The sequence below is a fragment of the Desmodus rotundus genome, chromosome 9, assembly GCF_022682495.2.
Source record: "Desmodus rotundus isolate HL8 chromosome 9, HLdesRot8A.1, whole genome shotgun sequence".
NCBI lineage: Eukaryota > Metazoa > Chordata > Mammalia > Chiroptera > Phyllostomidae > Desmodus > Desmodus rotundus.
Window position 1 is genome coordinate 75,149,225 of NC_071395.1, and position 16,902 is coordinate 75,166,126.

At 40.6% G+C, this 16,902-nt stretch overlaps 2 protein-coding genes across 2 annotated transcripts; one reads left to right on the top strand and one right to left on the bottom strand.

Moving 5' to 3' along the window:
• Positions 1–1,849: 1,849 nt before the first annotated feature.
• LOC112308593 (olfactory receptor-like protein DTMT) lies at positions 1,850–5,743 on the top strand. The gene is made up of 2 exons (XM_024564888.4): positions 1,850–1,917; positions 3,972–5,743. Exon 2 carries the CDS (start codon positions 4,020–4,022, stop codon positions 4,962–4,964), a length of 945 nt encoding a protein of 314 aa, XP_024420656.2. The 5' UTR covers positions 1,850–1,917; positions 3,972–4,019; the 3' UTR covers positions 4,965–5,743.
• An 8,534-nt stretch (positions 5,744–14,277) lies between these two features.
• LOC112308882 (GTP-binding nuclear protein Ran-like) lies at positions 14,278–15,290 on the bottom strand. Its single transcript, XM_024565171.3, has one exon. It carries the CDS (start codon positions 15,273–15,275, stop codon positions 14,643–14,645), a length of 633 nt encoding a protein of 210 aa, XP_024420939.2. The 5' UTR covers positions 15,276–15,290; the 3' UTR covers positions 14,278–14,642.
• Positions 15,291–16,902: the final 1,612 nt, after the last annotated feature.

The following is a 16,902-nucleotide window of genomic DNA, read 5'->3' on the forward strand; positions in this document are numbered from 1 at the left end:
AACAGAATGTTTTAAATGATGTTAAAACAACTAAGCACTACTAGAGCCATCATATGGAGAAAACTAAACAAACTCTTTGGCCAACATATACTACAACAGTAATGTACTCACAGAATTTTTGCTCTCTACCCTTACAATTTTTGGTTCTTTCTGGTATAGAGATCTTACATTCTGTCACAGCCTGAGTTCCAATAAACAGGACTGAGACAAAATCTTCTTTGTTAGTAGTTTATTTGGGAATATTATCTCATGGGGAGAAGTGACAGAAGGGGTACATAAGGAAGAAGGGAGAACCAGTAGTGGGGTGGCTTATTGAGTTGGCCACACCTAGGAGTGGGTAGGGTTGATGATTTGCATCACAGGACCACCGACCTCAGTGAAAACGGGAAGTATATAGTCATCAGCTCCCAGCGTCTGTTATTTAAGAGTTGGCCCATGAGTCATTAACTCCCCTCCACTTTCACCTTGTGTGTGTGTGAGTGTTAAGCTCACTTCCCATGATAGTCTAATCCAGGAAATCAGAGAAACCCTATGGCAGGAATGGCAGAACGCAAGAGACAGGAGGAGCAGGCCTGAGGTAGTGCAGTCTGATCATATTTATGTGAAGCTTGTTGAAGTCTGTGCAGAACTGATTGGAGTAAAATCGATGAGAATCTAAAGTGCACAAGAAGTGTCTGATGCAGTTCCCAAGGGAGGACTACTGCTCTGGATTGCTTCAGTGGTTCTGTTCTACTGGACACTGAGACAGCCACTTGGCCATTTTGTGTCACTGAACCAACAGGCAAATTAAGGAGTTATCATAGAAAACTGGGTTTCTCTATACAAAGATATCCGTGTTGGATATCTAGGATATTCTTTAGGGTACCACATAGTAAGAGTTGATAGAAAAGTATAAGAACCCAATAAAGGCAATAACACGGAGGATTCAGACGCTGAAGGAATGAAGGTTGAATGTAAATAACCCCATCCAGCTGAAGTGATGAAAAGGGAATGTGGACTACGTAGGAAGTAGGTTATAATGTTAGCTATGGCCTTGTGCTCAATTGCAGGATAAGGAGGAGCTGCAGACTAGGAGTTATTCTGACACATCTGTAGAGTGGTAGAGATCATGGTGGCGGCAGGGTGCTGTCACAGTTTTCTTGGAGAGGTAAGAAGCTAGATGTACCTTAATGAAATGCAAATCTGGGCTTCTTTTCTATCTTGGTCTGAGGAAGATAGAACATGATCTGGGAGAGTGTATCTTTTATTCTCATACTTTCCATATGTCTGCATATGGTTAGGTCATAGAAGTCAAATCCTTGTTAGCGCAGGTTTCTCTCTCCTGGGTGTGGTTATGGGGAATTAGGTTGTAGTGAGAGACTCTGCCACCCTGGAATCTTTCCAACATGTATCTTTCACGGTAGTACCCTGATGGCTTCTTGTTGCCCAGAGGATAAAAGCCTAAACTACACTCGAAGTGATTTTAGGATATTCACAGTCTTGCCCGTGCTTGTTTTTATGGCTTCCACAACCGTCCTGTTTCACCTATCAAAAGGTAGGCTCCAGTCTCATTGGACCACTGCCCATTAAGCAGGCAGTGTTTAAGCATCTGTACCTGAGCTTCTCTCCAACCCCACCTCCCCCTCAAAGTATAGTGAGGTGTGATCTGTGACTAATCAATCACTGCTCAAGGACTCTGAGAGCATTTGTCTTGAGAAATCCTGGGTAATTACTTTGTCTTTCAGGAGTTCCTCTGGGATCTGGCCTCCTCTGGGATCCAGGGTCCCTTAGGCCCAAGGATGTGTAGAATGGGAGATGAGAGAAGGGATGTTATAGACACAGGTGATGACAAAAGAGGCTATTCCTTCACACACCTTAGTGAATGAAGGGGAACATAATCTCAGGCCAGGATCCTGGAATCACCATCAGATAGACTGGGTAAGTTGGGTAGAAGACAAATGAGCTAATCTTTTAGGGTCCTTCCAACTGGAGGGTCTCATATGCTGTTCTGCAGCATAGTTTTTCAGGTATAAGAATCCTCTTTACCTTTCAGCTTCCCAAGATTTCTTCACATTCTAGAAATATTTTGACTGATGTTCACCAGTTTTTAGTGGTAGCATGCATAAGTATTACTATGTAATGTATGTCTCAAGATTGTATCATTTCAACAAAAGACATCTGTGTGAGGCAGGCATTCAATACAGATTAACCTTTGACTATATATTTGAATTACATACGGAGCGTTACAATGTTTTGGATGGGCTCTCCCTCTCCAGAGAGTCTGATTACATTTATTGAGCAAGGGTGCAGTAATCTGTTTTTTAAAATGTGTTGCATGTTCTTACTGCTCAAAATGTTGTCCACAGACCAGCAGCGTTGCATCACCAAATGTAAAATTTGCGCAGGCTGACAACTACTGATTCACCAGGTTAAGATAAGGCATCTGTAAGTGAGCAGCTGAAGCCCATAAGCCTGATCCACAGCTGCAGCGGCAAGTGCTGGCTCTCTGGTTTGTGATTCCCAGTGACAGTCTTGACACCAGAGATGGGTCCCACTTATTTCCCAGGGGAGGAAAGTTCGGAGAAATTGGTTATGTAAAGCCTCATTTAATGCTTCTCTCTACTGCAAAACCAACCCATTATGTCCACATGGGAAATTTATTAACATGGCTCAATTAAACAGCATCAACAGGATGGAACTCTTGCAGTTGGACTCAGTTATGTTTCTTCAGGGAAGGAACTTCCCACACCCTTTCGGGCTCCTCCTTAGCTTTCTTTGTCAGGTCTGAGGCACACTCTGAGGTATGGATATCTGGAGAACAACTAGAGGAAGAGGGTAGAATTTATCTTTATCCCTTCCTTTTTCTCCCCTCATTACCAAACCTCCCCATCAGGTTTATTCTTCACAGCAATATCATCAGATCCTGTGGGTACCCACACAAGCAGAGAGCGACAGTGTGGGTGTATGTACTGGGTTGTCTATTTATGATAAAGAGTAGTATGGTTGAGGTAGTCTAATATTTTCTAGAAGTCTGAAGTTACATCCAGGAATTCTGTAATAAAGTGTCAAAAACTAGTAAGATCTTGTTCTGACACGATTTAGTAGATGTAGATATTCTAACTTAACAGGAATTTTCTGTCCTTCAGTTGGAGGAATGCATGTCTAAGCCTGAAGTACAGCCAATAAATATTTACGGAACATCAGCTACTTGGAGGCACTGTGCCAGGAGCTGGCCCTGCTGTAGCCGCGGCCTTTCTTGCATGGGGCTGACAATCCAGTAGGGAAGACAGAGATGAACAAATAATCCCAATGGGCCTAAGTGCTGTGGGAACAAGCACAGGATGCTGTGGAAACATAGCAGTGGGTTCTCGCCTGGTCTGGGGAGAGAGAAGGTTTATGACTGGAGCCTGGGTTTCTTTTCCTTTACTGAAATGTGAGAGACTTGGAGTGGATTGGGAGAGGAGCAGGGTGAGATTATGACTTTCCTTTGGGGATCTGTTAGGCTGAAGATGCTTCTGTTACATGGGGAGATAATCACTAAGCAATTGATGGTACAGTTCAGAAAGCAATAAAATTTTACCCATGAGATTTATATGTAATAGATGCCATGAGAATATGCAGGCTCTTTAGGGTGGACATGGAAAATTATAAGAAAATAGTGTTTAAGAAAAAGCCCAAAGAAGCACCAATATATATGACACCATTAGAGAGAAACCAGTCACGGTTACTGAGAATAAATGCCCAGGGAAGTATAAGGAGAGCCAGTGGGGTCACACTGAAGATTAGAGATGAGAGTGTTTTAGAGGGGAGGGAAGAGTCAGTATTGTTACAAGCTAATTAATGAAAAATGGGAAAATAAGTCTGAAAAGTAGCTTGGATTTAGTGATATATTTGTGGTGACAGAAAGTGCTGTTACAAATAATGAGTACAACTAATTATTGAAGAACAATTAACAAACCATGTATCACAGAAATGTGTTTATTTTTATTCAGATTTTTAATGGACACCGACTTTTTTCCAAAAGACACTGGACACAGAACATGACTGGAAGAAATCAAACTATCATCACATACTTCTTCCTCCAGGGCCTGCCAATTGAGCCAGAGCAGCAAAACCTGTTCTATGCCCTGTTCCTGGCCATGTATCTTACCACCGTCCTGGGGAACCTCCTCATCATCGTGCTTATTCACCTGGACTCTCACCTCCACACGCCCATGTACCTGTTTCTCAGTAATTTGTCTTTCTCTGACATCTGCTTCTCTTCTGTGACCATTCCCAAATTGTTACACAACATGCAGAGCCAAGACCCATCCATCCCCTATGCAGGCTGCTTGGCCCAGATGTACTTCTTCCTATTTTTTTCAGACCTGGAGAGCTTCCTCCTTGTGACCATGGCCTATGACCGCTATGTGGCCATCTGCTGTCCCCTGCACTACACCGCCGTCATGAGCCCCAAGCTCTGTGTCTCCCTGGTCCTGCTGTCCTGGGTGCTGACTACATTGCATGCCCTGTTACACACTCTTCTCATGGCTAGACTGTGTTTTTGTGCTGACAACAAGATCCCCCACTTTTTCTGTGACATGTCTGCTCTGCTGAAGCTGTCCTGCTCTGACACTCGAGTTAATGAGTTGGTGATATTTATCATGGGAGGGCTTATTCTTGTCATCCCATTTCTACTCATCACCATGTCCTATGCACGAATTGTGTCCTCCATCCTCAAGGTCCCTTCTGCTAGAGGCATCTGCAAGGCCTTCTCCACCTGTGGCTCCCACCTGTCTGTGGTGTCACTGTTCTATGGGACAGTTATTGGTCTCTATTTATGTCCATCAGCTGATAATTCTACTGTTAAGGAGACGGTCATGGCTATGATGTACACTGTGGTGACCCCCATGCTGAACCCCTTCATCTATAGCCTGAGGAACAGAGACATGAAGGGAGCCCTTGGAAGAGTCTTTCTCAAAAGGAAAATTTCCTTCTCTGTATGATGGTAAAGCTTGGATGTCTTTTATTTATTCAATTTTTTAATCCTCACCTGAGGATATGTTTATTGATTTTAGAGAGAGAGAGAAGAGTTGGGGATGGAGAGAGAGAATGGGAAACATTGATATGAGAGAGAAACATCAATCGGTTGCCTCCTATAAGCTCCCTGATGGGGTCAAACCTGAATCCTAGGTATGTGCCCTGACTGGGGATTGAACCTGCAAACTTTTGGTGTATGGGACAACACTCCAAACAAATTAGTCTCCGATCAGCACTATTTATTAAATTTATTGGGGTGACATTGGTTAATTAGATTATATAGGTTTCAAGTGTATATTTCTATGATATACGAGAAAAGATTAAACACTGCCATTTGCGACAATGCAGATGGGCCTTGAGAACATCATGCTAAGTGAAATAAGTTAGAAAGAAAAAGAACCATATGTTTTCACTCATATGTGGGTTATAAAATGGAAATTTTGGCTTTGGCCTGTGTGGCTCACTTTGTTGGAACATTGTCCCATAAACCAAAAGGTTGTGGGTTTAATTCTCAGTCAGGGCATATACCTAAGTTGCAGATTCGATCCTGGTCTAGTGCATATGTAAGGCAATCGATCGATGTTTCTCTCACATCAATATTTCTCTCTTTCCCTCTGGATTTAAAAAATTTTTAAGTGGAATTTTTGCATAATTTTATACACTGGATACATTGATATTAGTATTGGGATATTTTTTTAAAATTTATTGTTATTCAATTACAGTTGTCTGTATTTTCTCCCCATCCCTCTACCCCACCCCAGCCAAACCCACCTCCCTCCCCCACCTCCACCCTCCCCCTTGATTTTGTCCATTTGTCCTTTATAGTAGGTCCTGTAAACCCCTCTCCCCACTATCCCCTCCCCATTCCCCTCTGGCAATTGTTAGATTGTTCTTAATTTCAGTGTCTCTGGTTCTATTTTGTTTGCTTTTTTCTTTTGTTGATTATGTTCCAGTTAAAGGTGAGATCATATGTTATTTGTATTAACCATACTTCTTTTCTTAGTACTGATCTTTTAAAAAATTGGGGTGGGGTGGAGGGATGGGGAGAAAATGCAGACAACTGTAATTAAATAACAATAAAAATTAAAAAAATTGCATACTTAACAATTGTATAATAAATAAAAGAAATGAAGTGGAGGTATGTTGTTGAACCTGGAAAGGGGATTTCAGTGACCTGCCTGCAAGGTCTTCCTCTTTGTTATTCCTTAGTGACCCTGAAAACCATCCTATCCAACTTTTAACTGATCTTTCTGTCTTCAGCTGTGAAGCCACTAATTTATTGTGTTATTTCACTTAATTAAAACTTTGCTTTAAAAAATACAGTGTCCTCCTCAGTTAATATTGACTAAAAATCAGACATCTCACTCTATTGAATACCTCTGCTAAACTGGACTATTTATTGTTGAATATAAATTCTTTTTTTCTGGAAGGAAAAGTTTTATTTCTTTTCAGCATAGAAATGGCAAACTGGAGGCAAGGTGTGGGTGGGGGTGAAAATGTTCATATTTGGAGGGGTTTGACCTTCTGGAGTAGAATTTCCACATCTGCTCATTAAACATATTTTTACTCTCACTTCCTTTTTTATTAGATATTTTATTGTTATTCTATTACAGTTGTCCCAATTTTCCCCCTTTGCTCTCCACCAGTCCAGCCCACTGCTCGCTCGCCCAGTCATTCCCCAGTCTGTTGTCCATGTCCATGGGTCATTCACACATGATCCTTAACCTCTCTCTTCCTGAGCAAGTGTTCACAACATTCTGTCTCTCAACATTTTCTACTTTGATTTATTTTCATATCTACATTGTCTTTTAAAATTTGTTTATTGTTGTTCAGTTACAGTTGTCCCCATTTCCCCCCCCATGTTGCTCTCCCCTGCCCCATCCAACCCCTGCTTCCAAAGACAATCCCCACCCCATTGTCCTTGTCCATGGGTCCTTTGTACATGTGCTTTGATTTGAATTGAGCCTAAAGTATAATTTCTATCTTCTTTACTACAATAGTTTAGTTTGTCTTTACCTGGGAGCTAATTCATTCCTTGGGTACTAAATGTTCCTCCCTCAGGTATGGAGAAGAAAGCCAAAGTCTGCTTAAGAGTTTCACCATAAAAATTAAAAAAATATATTTTATTGATTATGCTATTACATTTGTCCCATTTGCCCCCTTTTATTCCCCTCCACCCTGTACCACCCCACCCACACTCCCCTCCTGCTTAGTTCATGTCCATGGGTTGTACATATAAGTTCCTTGGCTTCTCCATTTCCTATACAATTCTTAACCTCCCCCTGTCTATTTTGTACCTACCATTTATGCTTCTTATTCCCTATACCTTTCCCCCCATTCTCACTCCTCTGCTTCCCCACTGATAACGCTCCATTTCTGTGATTCTGTTCCTGTTCTAGTTGTTTGGTTAGTTTGTTTTTGTTTTTGTTTTTTTAGGTTTGGTTGTTGATAGTTCTGAGTTTGTTGTCATTTTACTGTTCATAGTTTTTGATCTTCTTCTTTTTCTTAGATAAGTCCCTTTAACATTTCATATAATAAGGGCTTGGTGATGATGAATTCCTTTAGCTTGACCGTATCTGGGAAGCACTTTATTTGCCCTTCCATTCTAAATGATTGTTTTGCTGGATAGAGTAATCTTGGATGTAGGTCCTTGCCTTTCATGACTTTGAATACTTCTTTCCACACATTCTTTTCAAGTGTCCATGGAACTTTTTCAAAGATAGACCACATGACAGGACACAAAGCAAGCCTCAACAAATTCAAGAAAATTGAAATCATATCAAGCATCTTCTCTGACCACAAGGGTCTGAAACTAGAAACCAACCCCAAGGGTAAAAACCCAAAACACTCAAAATCATGGAGACTGAATAGCATGCTATTAAACAATGAATGGGTCAAGAACGAGATTAGGGAAGAAATCAAAAACTTCCTGGAAACAAATGAAAATGAACTCACAACAACCCAAAACCTATGGGACACAGCAAAGGCAGTCCTGAGAGGGAAGTTCATAGCAATACAGGCCTACCTTAAGAAGTTAGAAACAGTTCAAACAAACAACCTAACCCTATGCCTACAAGAACTGGAGGAACAACAACAAAGACAGCCCAGAGCAAGCAGAAGGAAGGAAATAACCAAGATCAGAGCAGAACTAAATGACATAGAGATTAAAAGCACAATTGTAAGGATCAATGAATCCAGGAGCTGGTTCTTTGAAAAGATAAACAAAATCGACAAGCCTTTAAGTAGGCTCAGCAAGAAAAAAAGAGAGAGGATCCAAATAAACAGAATTAGAAATGAAAGTGGAGAGATTACAACTGATACCACAGAAATACAAAGGATCGTAAGAAATTCCTATGAAGACCTGTATGCTAAGAAATTTGAAAACCTAGATGAAATGGACACATTTCTAGAAAAATATAGTCTTCCAAAACTGACTGAAGAAGAAGCAGAAAACCTGAACAGACCAATATCAGCAAAGGAAATTGAAGAAGTCATCAAGAAACTCCCATCACACAAAAGCCGTGGACCAGATGGTTTCACAGGAGATTTCTACAAAGCATTTAAGGAAGAACTAACCCCTATCCTTCACAGACTATTCGAAAAAATCCAAACGGATGGAAGACTCCCAAACTCTTTTTATGAAGCCAACATCATCCTAATCCCAAAACCAGATAAAGACACAACGAAGAAAGAAAACTTCAGGCCAATATCGCTGATGAACATAGACGCTAAAATTCTCAACAAAATATTAGCAAACCGCATCCAGCAATATATTAAAAAGATCATCCACCATGACCAAGTGGGATTCATCCCAGGGATGCAAGGATGGTACAATATTCGCAAATCAATAAACATAATACATCACATCAACAACAGCAAAGACAAAAATCACATGATCATATCAATAGATGCGGAAAAAGCGTTTGATAAGATACAGCACCCATTTCTGATAAAAACACTCAGCAAAGTGGGAATAAAGGGAGCAGTCCTCAACATAATTAAGGCCATATATGAGAGACCTACAGCCAACATCACACTCAATGGACAAAAACTTCGAGCTTTCCCACTAAGATCAGGAACAAGACAAGGATGCCCTCTCTCACCACTCCTATTCAACATAGTATTGGAAGTCCTAGCCACAGCAATCATACAAGAAAAAGCAATAAAAGGCATCCAAATTGGAAAGGAGGAAATGAAACTGTCACTGTTTGCAGACGACATGATAGTGTACATGGAAAACCCTATAGACTCCACTCAAAAACTACTCGACCTAATAAATGAATTTGGCAAAACAGCTGGATACAGAGTCAATACCCAGAAATCAAAGGCATTCCTGTACACCAGCAACGAAACTGCAGAAACAGAAATCAGGAAAAAAATCCCATTTGATATAGCAACAAGAAAAATAAAGTACCTAGGAATAAACCTAACCAAGGAGGTAAAAGACCTGTACTCAGAAAACTACACAACACTGAAGAAAGAAATTAAGGAAGATACAAACAAATGGAAGCATGTACCATGTTCATGGATTGGAAGAATTAACATCATCAAAATGGCCATACTACCCAAAGCAATTTATAGATTCAATGCAATCCCTATTAGAGTACCCATGACATATTTCACAGATATAGAACAAACATTGCAGAAATTCATATGGAACCATAAACGACCTCGAATAGCAGCAGCAATTTTGAGAAAGAAGAACAAAGCAGGAGGATCACAATACCTGATATCAAACTGTATTACAAGGCCACTGTAATCAAAACAGTCTGGTACTGGCATAAAAACAGGCACATAGACCAATGGAACAGAATAGAGAGCCCAGAAATAAACTCAAGTCTATACGATCAATTAATATTTGACAAAGGAGGCAGGAGCATAAAATGGAGCAAAAACAGTCTCTTCAACAGATGGTGTTGGGAGATCTGGACAGCTACGTGCAAAAAAATGAAACTCGATCACCAACTTACGCCATACACGAAAATAAACTCAAGATGGATAAAAGACTTAAATATAAGTTGTAACACCATAAAAATCCTAGAGGAAAACATTGGCAGGAAAATCTCAGACATTCCACGCAGCAACATCCTCACAGACACATCCTCTAAAGCAAGGGACATAAAGGAAAGAATGAACAAATGGGACCTCATCAAAATAAAAAGCTTCTGCAGGGCTAAAGAAAACAGCACCAAATTACAAAGAGAACCACAGTATGGGAAAACATATTTGCCAATGATACCTCAGACAAGGGCCTGATCTCCAAAATATATAAAGAACTCACACGACTCCACTCCAGGAAGACAAACAACCCAATTAAAAAATGGGCAAAGGACTTGAACAGACACTTCTCCAAGGAAGACATACAGAGGGCCCAGAGACATATGAAAAGATGCTCAGCATCACTAGCCATCAGAGAGATGCAAATTAAAACCACAATGAGGTATCATCTCACACCAGTCAGAATGGCCAACATAAACAAATCCACAAACAAATGTTGGAGAGGATGTGGAGAAAAGGGAACCCTCGTGCAGTGTTGGTGGGAATGCAGACTGGTGAGGCCACTGTGGAAAACAATATGGAATTTCCTCAGAAAACTAAAAATGGAACTGCCCTTTGACCCAGTAATTCCGCTGCTGGGATTATACCCTAAGAACACTGGAACACCAATCCAAAAGAATCTGTGCACCCCAATGTTCATAGCAGCACAATTTACAATAGCCAAGTACTGGAAGCAACCGAAGTGCCCATCAGCAAACGAGTGGATCCAAAAACTATGGTATATTTACACAATGGAATTCTACGCAGCAAAGAGAAAGAAGGAGCTTATACCCTTTGCAACAGCATGGATGAAACTGGAGAGCATTATGCTAAGTGAAATAAGCCAGGAAGTGAGGGACAAATACCATATGATCTCACCTTTAACTGGGACATAAGCAATAGAAGAAAAAAGCAAACAAAATATAACCAGAGACATTGAAGTTAAGAACAATCTAACAATAGCCAGGGCGGGAGTGGGGGGTGGGGGCGGGGACAGTGGGTAGAGGGGATTACAGGAACTACTATAAAGGACACATGGACAAAACCAAGGGGGAGGGTGGAGAGGGGGGAGGGAGGTGGGTTCACCTGGGGTGGGGTGGAGGGATGGGGAGAAAAGGCATACAACTGTAATTGAATAACAATAAAAAAAAAAAAAAGAATACTTCTTTCCAGCTCCTTCTTGCCTGTAAGGTCTCTTATGAAAAATCAGCTGACAGTCTTATGGGAACTCCTTTGTAGGTAACTGTTTCCTTTTCTCTTGCTGCTTTTAAGATTCTCTCCTTCTCTTTAATCTTGGGTAATGTAACTATGACATGCCTTGGTGTGTGCTTCCTTGGTCCAACTTCTTTGGGACTCTGAGCTTCCTGGAACTCTATTTCCTTCATCAGATTGGGGAAGTTTTCCTTCATTATTTTTTCAAATAAGTTTCTTGCTCTTCCTCTTCTCCTCCTGGCACCCCTAAGGTTCAGATCTTTCATATTGTCCAGGATGTTCCTAACCCTCTCCTCATTTTTTTGAATTTTTTGTTCATTCTGTTCTGGTTAAATGTTTATTTCTTCCTTGTGATCGAAACCATTGGTATGAGTCCTGGTTTACTTCCCTTTACTGTTGGTTTCATCTATGTTTTCCTTTATCTCACTTTGCATAGCCTTCACTTTTTCCTCCGTTTTGTGGCCATACTCAACCATTTCTGTGAGAATTCTGATTACCAGTGTTTTGAACTCTGTGTCTGATAGGTTGGCTATCTCTTCAATACTTAGTTGTATTTCTTCTGGAACTTTGATCTGTTCTTTCATTTGGGCTTTGTGTGTGTGTGTGTGTCAGGTGGGCCTGTTACATAGTAAAGGGTGGTGCTTTAGGTATTTGCCAGGGTGGGGCAATCCACTTTGCTGCACTGTGGGGCTGTATGTGGGGGCAGGGTCTGAGAGGGAACAGCACCACTTGCTCAGTTCTGGGCCACTTTCAGTCACTTCCCCTGCTACCCACAAGCAAACTGAGCCCTTCTGGTGATGATTTCCAGGTGTGTGGGCTTGTGTACATTCTAGGACCCTGTGGATCTCTCTAATGAACTCTCCTGTGAGGCTGGGATTTTCTCCTGCTGCTTCAATCCCCACAGGTTTTTTCAGTTTGAGGTTTTGAGGTTTTATTTCCCTGTACTGGAACCCTTGGTTGTGCAGTCTGTCTTGCTCCCCAGTTGTTCCTCTTAGTTTACACTCATGCAAATGTGGGGCCACTTGGTCTGCCAGCTGCCGCCTCATCCACCCAGGTCCTCCAGCTACTGCCTTGCCACTAGTCCTCTCCCCCGCCACTGCCTGACTATGCCCCTCTTACCCATCTGGATGACTGTTTCTTCTTTAACTCCTTGGTTGTTGGACTTCCATACAGTTCGATTTTCTGGCAGTTCCTGTTGTTTTTTGTTTTTAAATTTGTTGTTGTCCTCCTTTTGGTTGTGCAAGGAGGCAGTGTAGTGTATCTGCCTATGCCTCCATCTTGCCTGGAAGTCAACAGCTTCACTTTTTAAGGGTGTCTCTTTTCTGCTTAGTATTTTGGAATTTATCAACAAATTTTATACCCATGATCTTAATCTACTCTTGTGATGAACTCTACTTCTTTGTGGAATCATGTCTCCATTTTAAAGACTGAAAAATGTGGAATTTGATGACTTGCCAGGGTCCCAATGTGGATCAGTATTCAGCTTACTCAATGTCTCAGTGTATTTAAGTTAAGGTTTTTTTCTTCTCATTTCCCCCCACATGAGAAATAACGGGAGCGGGCATTTATTTTTTAATATAAGTTTCACATATGGCACTGTCTAGGTTTCCAACATGAGTTCATTTTTCCCTTATTCTCCCTTCTAAGTTATGGCATCTAAATCCATAATTTTAATCCTTCATGCATTCTGCCTACCTCCACATCTCTATGTGTGGTCTAGACCTTTCTCTAGTGTTGGGGACCACTTCATGTGGTATCAGAAATTGTAGCCCCGAGTGATCAGGGCCTTGCCTGTAAATCTAGACTGGAATACCGGGAATGCTGGAGGCAGGTACGACCTGATACTAACACCGAGGATTCCCGGGTTCCTGTGGGAAATCAGGCCTGAAGCTTACAATGTATACAAATACAATGTATACAATGTATGTATACATATACATTGTATCCTTTGAAAGCTTCCTTTGTTTTGTACAACCCTGTTGATATAAACCAGATATTTAAGTTCAAAGCAGAAGGGAGTGAATTCCTAATCACAAGAATCACACCTAAACGACCCTCTGGCATCAGCATATCTAACAGACACCGACCTGAGGCAGATCTCTGTGTTTTCTCAATTGTTATCCATAGATAACATCTGTTTTCTGTACCTATGGTCTTTAGACATGGATTGATGAGATTAGCATGCATTCTGTATACCCCAGTGCATACTGATCCCAATAAAAGCCATTTCAGAGAAGGGCTGGGGGCATTCTCCACTAGAGGGAATTGCCCCCCCCTTTTTCTGTTGGAACAACAGATTGTGTCCAGGACGACTTATTCTCTCCTCCTCGGCAGCTGGGAGAACTCCATTGGATGGGGCTTCCCACACTCTAGTTCTTCATTTTTATTATCTTCATTGTGGACATCTTCACTTTTGCTCTATGAACACTTCAGTCTTAACATGCAAAAATTGAAGTTTGGTCTATGTTTTATATTCCACTTTTTAAAAACTTTATTGATGTACAATTTGTGAAAATTGCACACATTTGTTTTATGTCTTGATGAATTTGGATGTATATATGCACATATGCTGTATCACAGCAACCAAGGTATTAAGCATATCTATTACCTCCAAGAATTTCCTAGTGTGTTTGTGTTTTTTCTTTTTTGTTGTTGTTGGTAAAAAAACTTAACATGAGGTCTATCTTCAACATATTATACAGTTCACAATTCCATATTATTAACTCTAGGTACTATGTTGTACAGGGAATTTTTAAAACTTACTCATTTTACATAACAGAAACTTTATACTCATTGAAAAAAACTCTTATTTTTTCCTTACCCACCCCCCACTTTGCTCCTAACAACTACCATTCTATTCTCTCTATAAATTCAACTGTTCTAGATACCTCATGCAAGCAGAATTACACAGTATCCATTCTTGTGTAACTGGGCTATTTCACTTAACATAATATTCTCCCATCCACCCATGTCATGTCAAATGGCAGGATTACCTTCTTCTTCTTCTTTTTCTTCTTTTTTTAAAGATATTTGAAATACAACTTTATTCTGGTTCTAAACGAAAAGGAATGGGAATGACAGTTAACAAACAAAGTTTCACCACTGAATATTGTGATGGGGCTGCAGCAGTCTTAGAGTTGAAACTCAATAAAGAAACAACTGTGTTCCAAAACAGCTAAGTATGCAAGTCTAACAAATGAAGGTATTTTTAAACTGCCACATTCGCTCCGAAGCCCATTCATCTCTTTCAGCATCCCAAAGATCAAGCACAGGTTCTGCTTAGCTATATAATAAAGTGGCAAACACTCTGCACTACTGACATCACAGGACAGTTGCCTATAAAACTAGACTTCCGATGCTGGACTCCAGCTTCCCTTTCTCACAGGTTGTCATCCTCACCGGAGAGCAGTGGTCTGGGCAACCTCGAGGTTGTGCTCATACTGTGCTGCCAACGCTGGGTCCATGATGACCTCCAGTGGGGCCAGAGCAGGCATGGTGACAAAGTCTAAGTTAGGGTCTCTGATTAGTTTTCTAGCAAGCCAGAGGAAGGGCTTTTCAAAGTTGTAGTTACTTTTGTCAGAAATGTCATAGTACTGAAGATTCTTCTTTTGGTGGAAGACAATCAATTTTGCCTTGACTTTCCTGTCCTTAATATCCACTTTGTTGCCACACAGCATGATGGGGATGTTTTCACACACTCGTACCAGGTCTCTGTGCCAGTTAGGCACGTTCTTGTAAGTAACTCTCGAAGTGACGTCAAACATTATAATGGCACACTGGGCTTGGATGTAGTAGCCTTCCTGCAGCCCGCCAAACTTCTCCTGGCCCTCTGTATCCCACACGTTGAACTTGATGGGCCCGCGGTTGGTGTGGAACACCAACGGGCGGACCTCCATGCCCAGGGTGGCTACATACTTCTTTTCAAATTCACCCATCAGATGGCGTTTCACGAACGTGGTTTTTTCAGTTCCCCCATCACCAACCAACACAAGTTTGAACTGAACTTGGGGTTCTCCTTGGGCAGCCATAGTGATGTGACTTCTAGAAGCATCTCCCGGCCCGTCTCGGTTACCTTCTTTTTTTAAGTTTGAATAATATTTCATTATTTGTATATACCACACTTTCTTTATCCATTCATCTATTCATGAACATTTGGGTTGTTTTCATGTCTTGGCTATTGTGAATAATGCTTCAGTGAACATAGGGTTGTAGATATCTTTTTAAGATCTGATTTCATATGTTTTGGATATATAGCCAACAGTGTAGAATAGTTCTAATTTCTCCACATCCTCTCCAGCACTTATATTTTTTCTTTTTGATAATATTCATCCCAGCAAGTATGAGGTGATATCTCATTGTGATTTTCATCGGCATTTCCTTGATGATTAGTGATGTTGAGCACATTTTTTATATTTCTCAGGGTGCACTTGTATGTCTTGTTTGCAGAAATGTCTTTTAAAGAAGTTTTCCTATTTTCAAATTGGCTTATTTAAAAAAAATTTTGAGTTCCAGAAGTTTCTTATATATTTTTGATATTAACCCCTTTTCAGGATGATAGTTGGCAAATATTTTTCTTCCATCCTGTGGGATGCCTTTTCATGCTTGTTTCTGTTGCTGCACAGAAGCTTTAGTTTGATGTAGGTATTATTCCTGCTTGATCATGTTCTATAATCTTTTTAATGTGCTGTTGAATTTTGTTTGTTAATATTTTGTTAAGAAGGGGAAGGGTCATCAGGGAATATGTATAAAGGACCCATGGACCAAGAAAATGTGGGGGGAGGATTGAATGTGGGAGGTGGGGGTGGGTAGGGTGGGAGAGAGTAATGGGAGGAAAATGGGAACAACTGTAATTAAACAAAAATAAAAAAATAAAACAAATGAAAATATGTCCGGAAAAAGAAAAAATAAAAATCAATAAGTAAAAATTTTAAAAAAGCTCCATTTTTAGTTTTCTGAGGAAATTCCATACTGTTTTCCACAGAGGCTGTACCAGTCTGCATTCCCACCAACAATGTACTAGGTTCCCTTTTCCTCACAACCTTGCCAGCACTTGTTTGTTGATTTGTTTATGATGGCCATTCTGACCGGTGTGAAGTGGTATCTCATTGTGGTTTTAATTTGTATCTCTCTGATGGCTAGTGATGCTGACCATTCTTTCATATGTCTCTGGGTCTTCTGTATGTCCTCCTTGGTGGAGTGTCTGTTCAAGTCCTTTGTCCATTTTTTAATTGGGTTGTTTGTCTTCCTGGAGTGGAGTTATGTGAGTTCTTTATACATTTTGGAGATCAAGCCTTTGTCCGAGGTATCATTTGCAAATATATTTTCCCATACAGTTGGCTCCCTTTTCATTTTGCTGATGTTTTCTTTAGCTGTGCAGAAGGTTTTTATTTTGATGAAGTCCCATTTGTTTATTCTTTCCTTTATGTCCCTTGCTCTAGGGGACATATTGGTGAAAATATTGCTGCATGGAATATCTGAGATTTTCCTGTCTATGTTCTCCTTTAGGACTTTTATGGTGTCGTGACTTACATTTACCATATTTTTTGGACCATAAGACACACCTAGGTTTTAGAGGAGGAAAATAGGAAAAAAAATATTGAGGCAAGAAATGTGGTAAAATATTTAATAACATCCTTTGAAGCAGAAATCCTGTAG

What these genes read in the sequence shown, in the direction of transcription:
- LOC112308593 (XM_024564888.4), top strand. Translation starts at nt 4,020, where the DNA reads ATGACTGGAAGAAATCAAACTATCATCACATACTTCTTCCTCCAGGGC.
- LOC112308882 (XM_024565171.3), bottom strand. Translation starts at nt 15,275, where the DNA reads ATGGCTGCCCAAGGAGAACCCCAAGTTCAGTTCAAACTTGTGTTGGTT.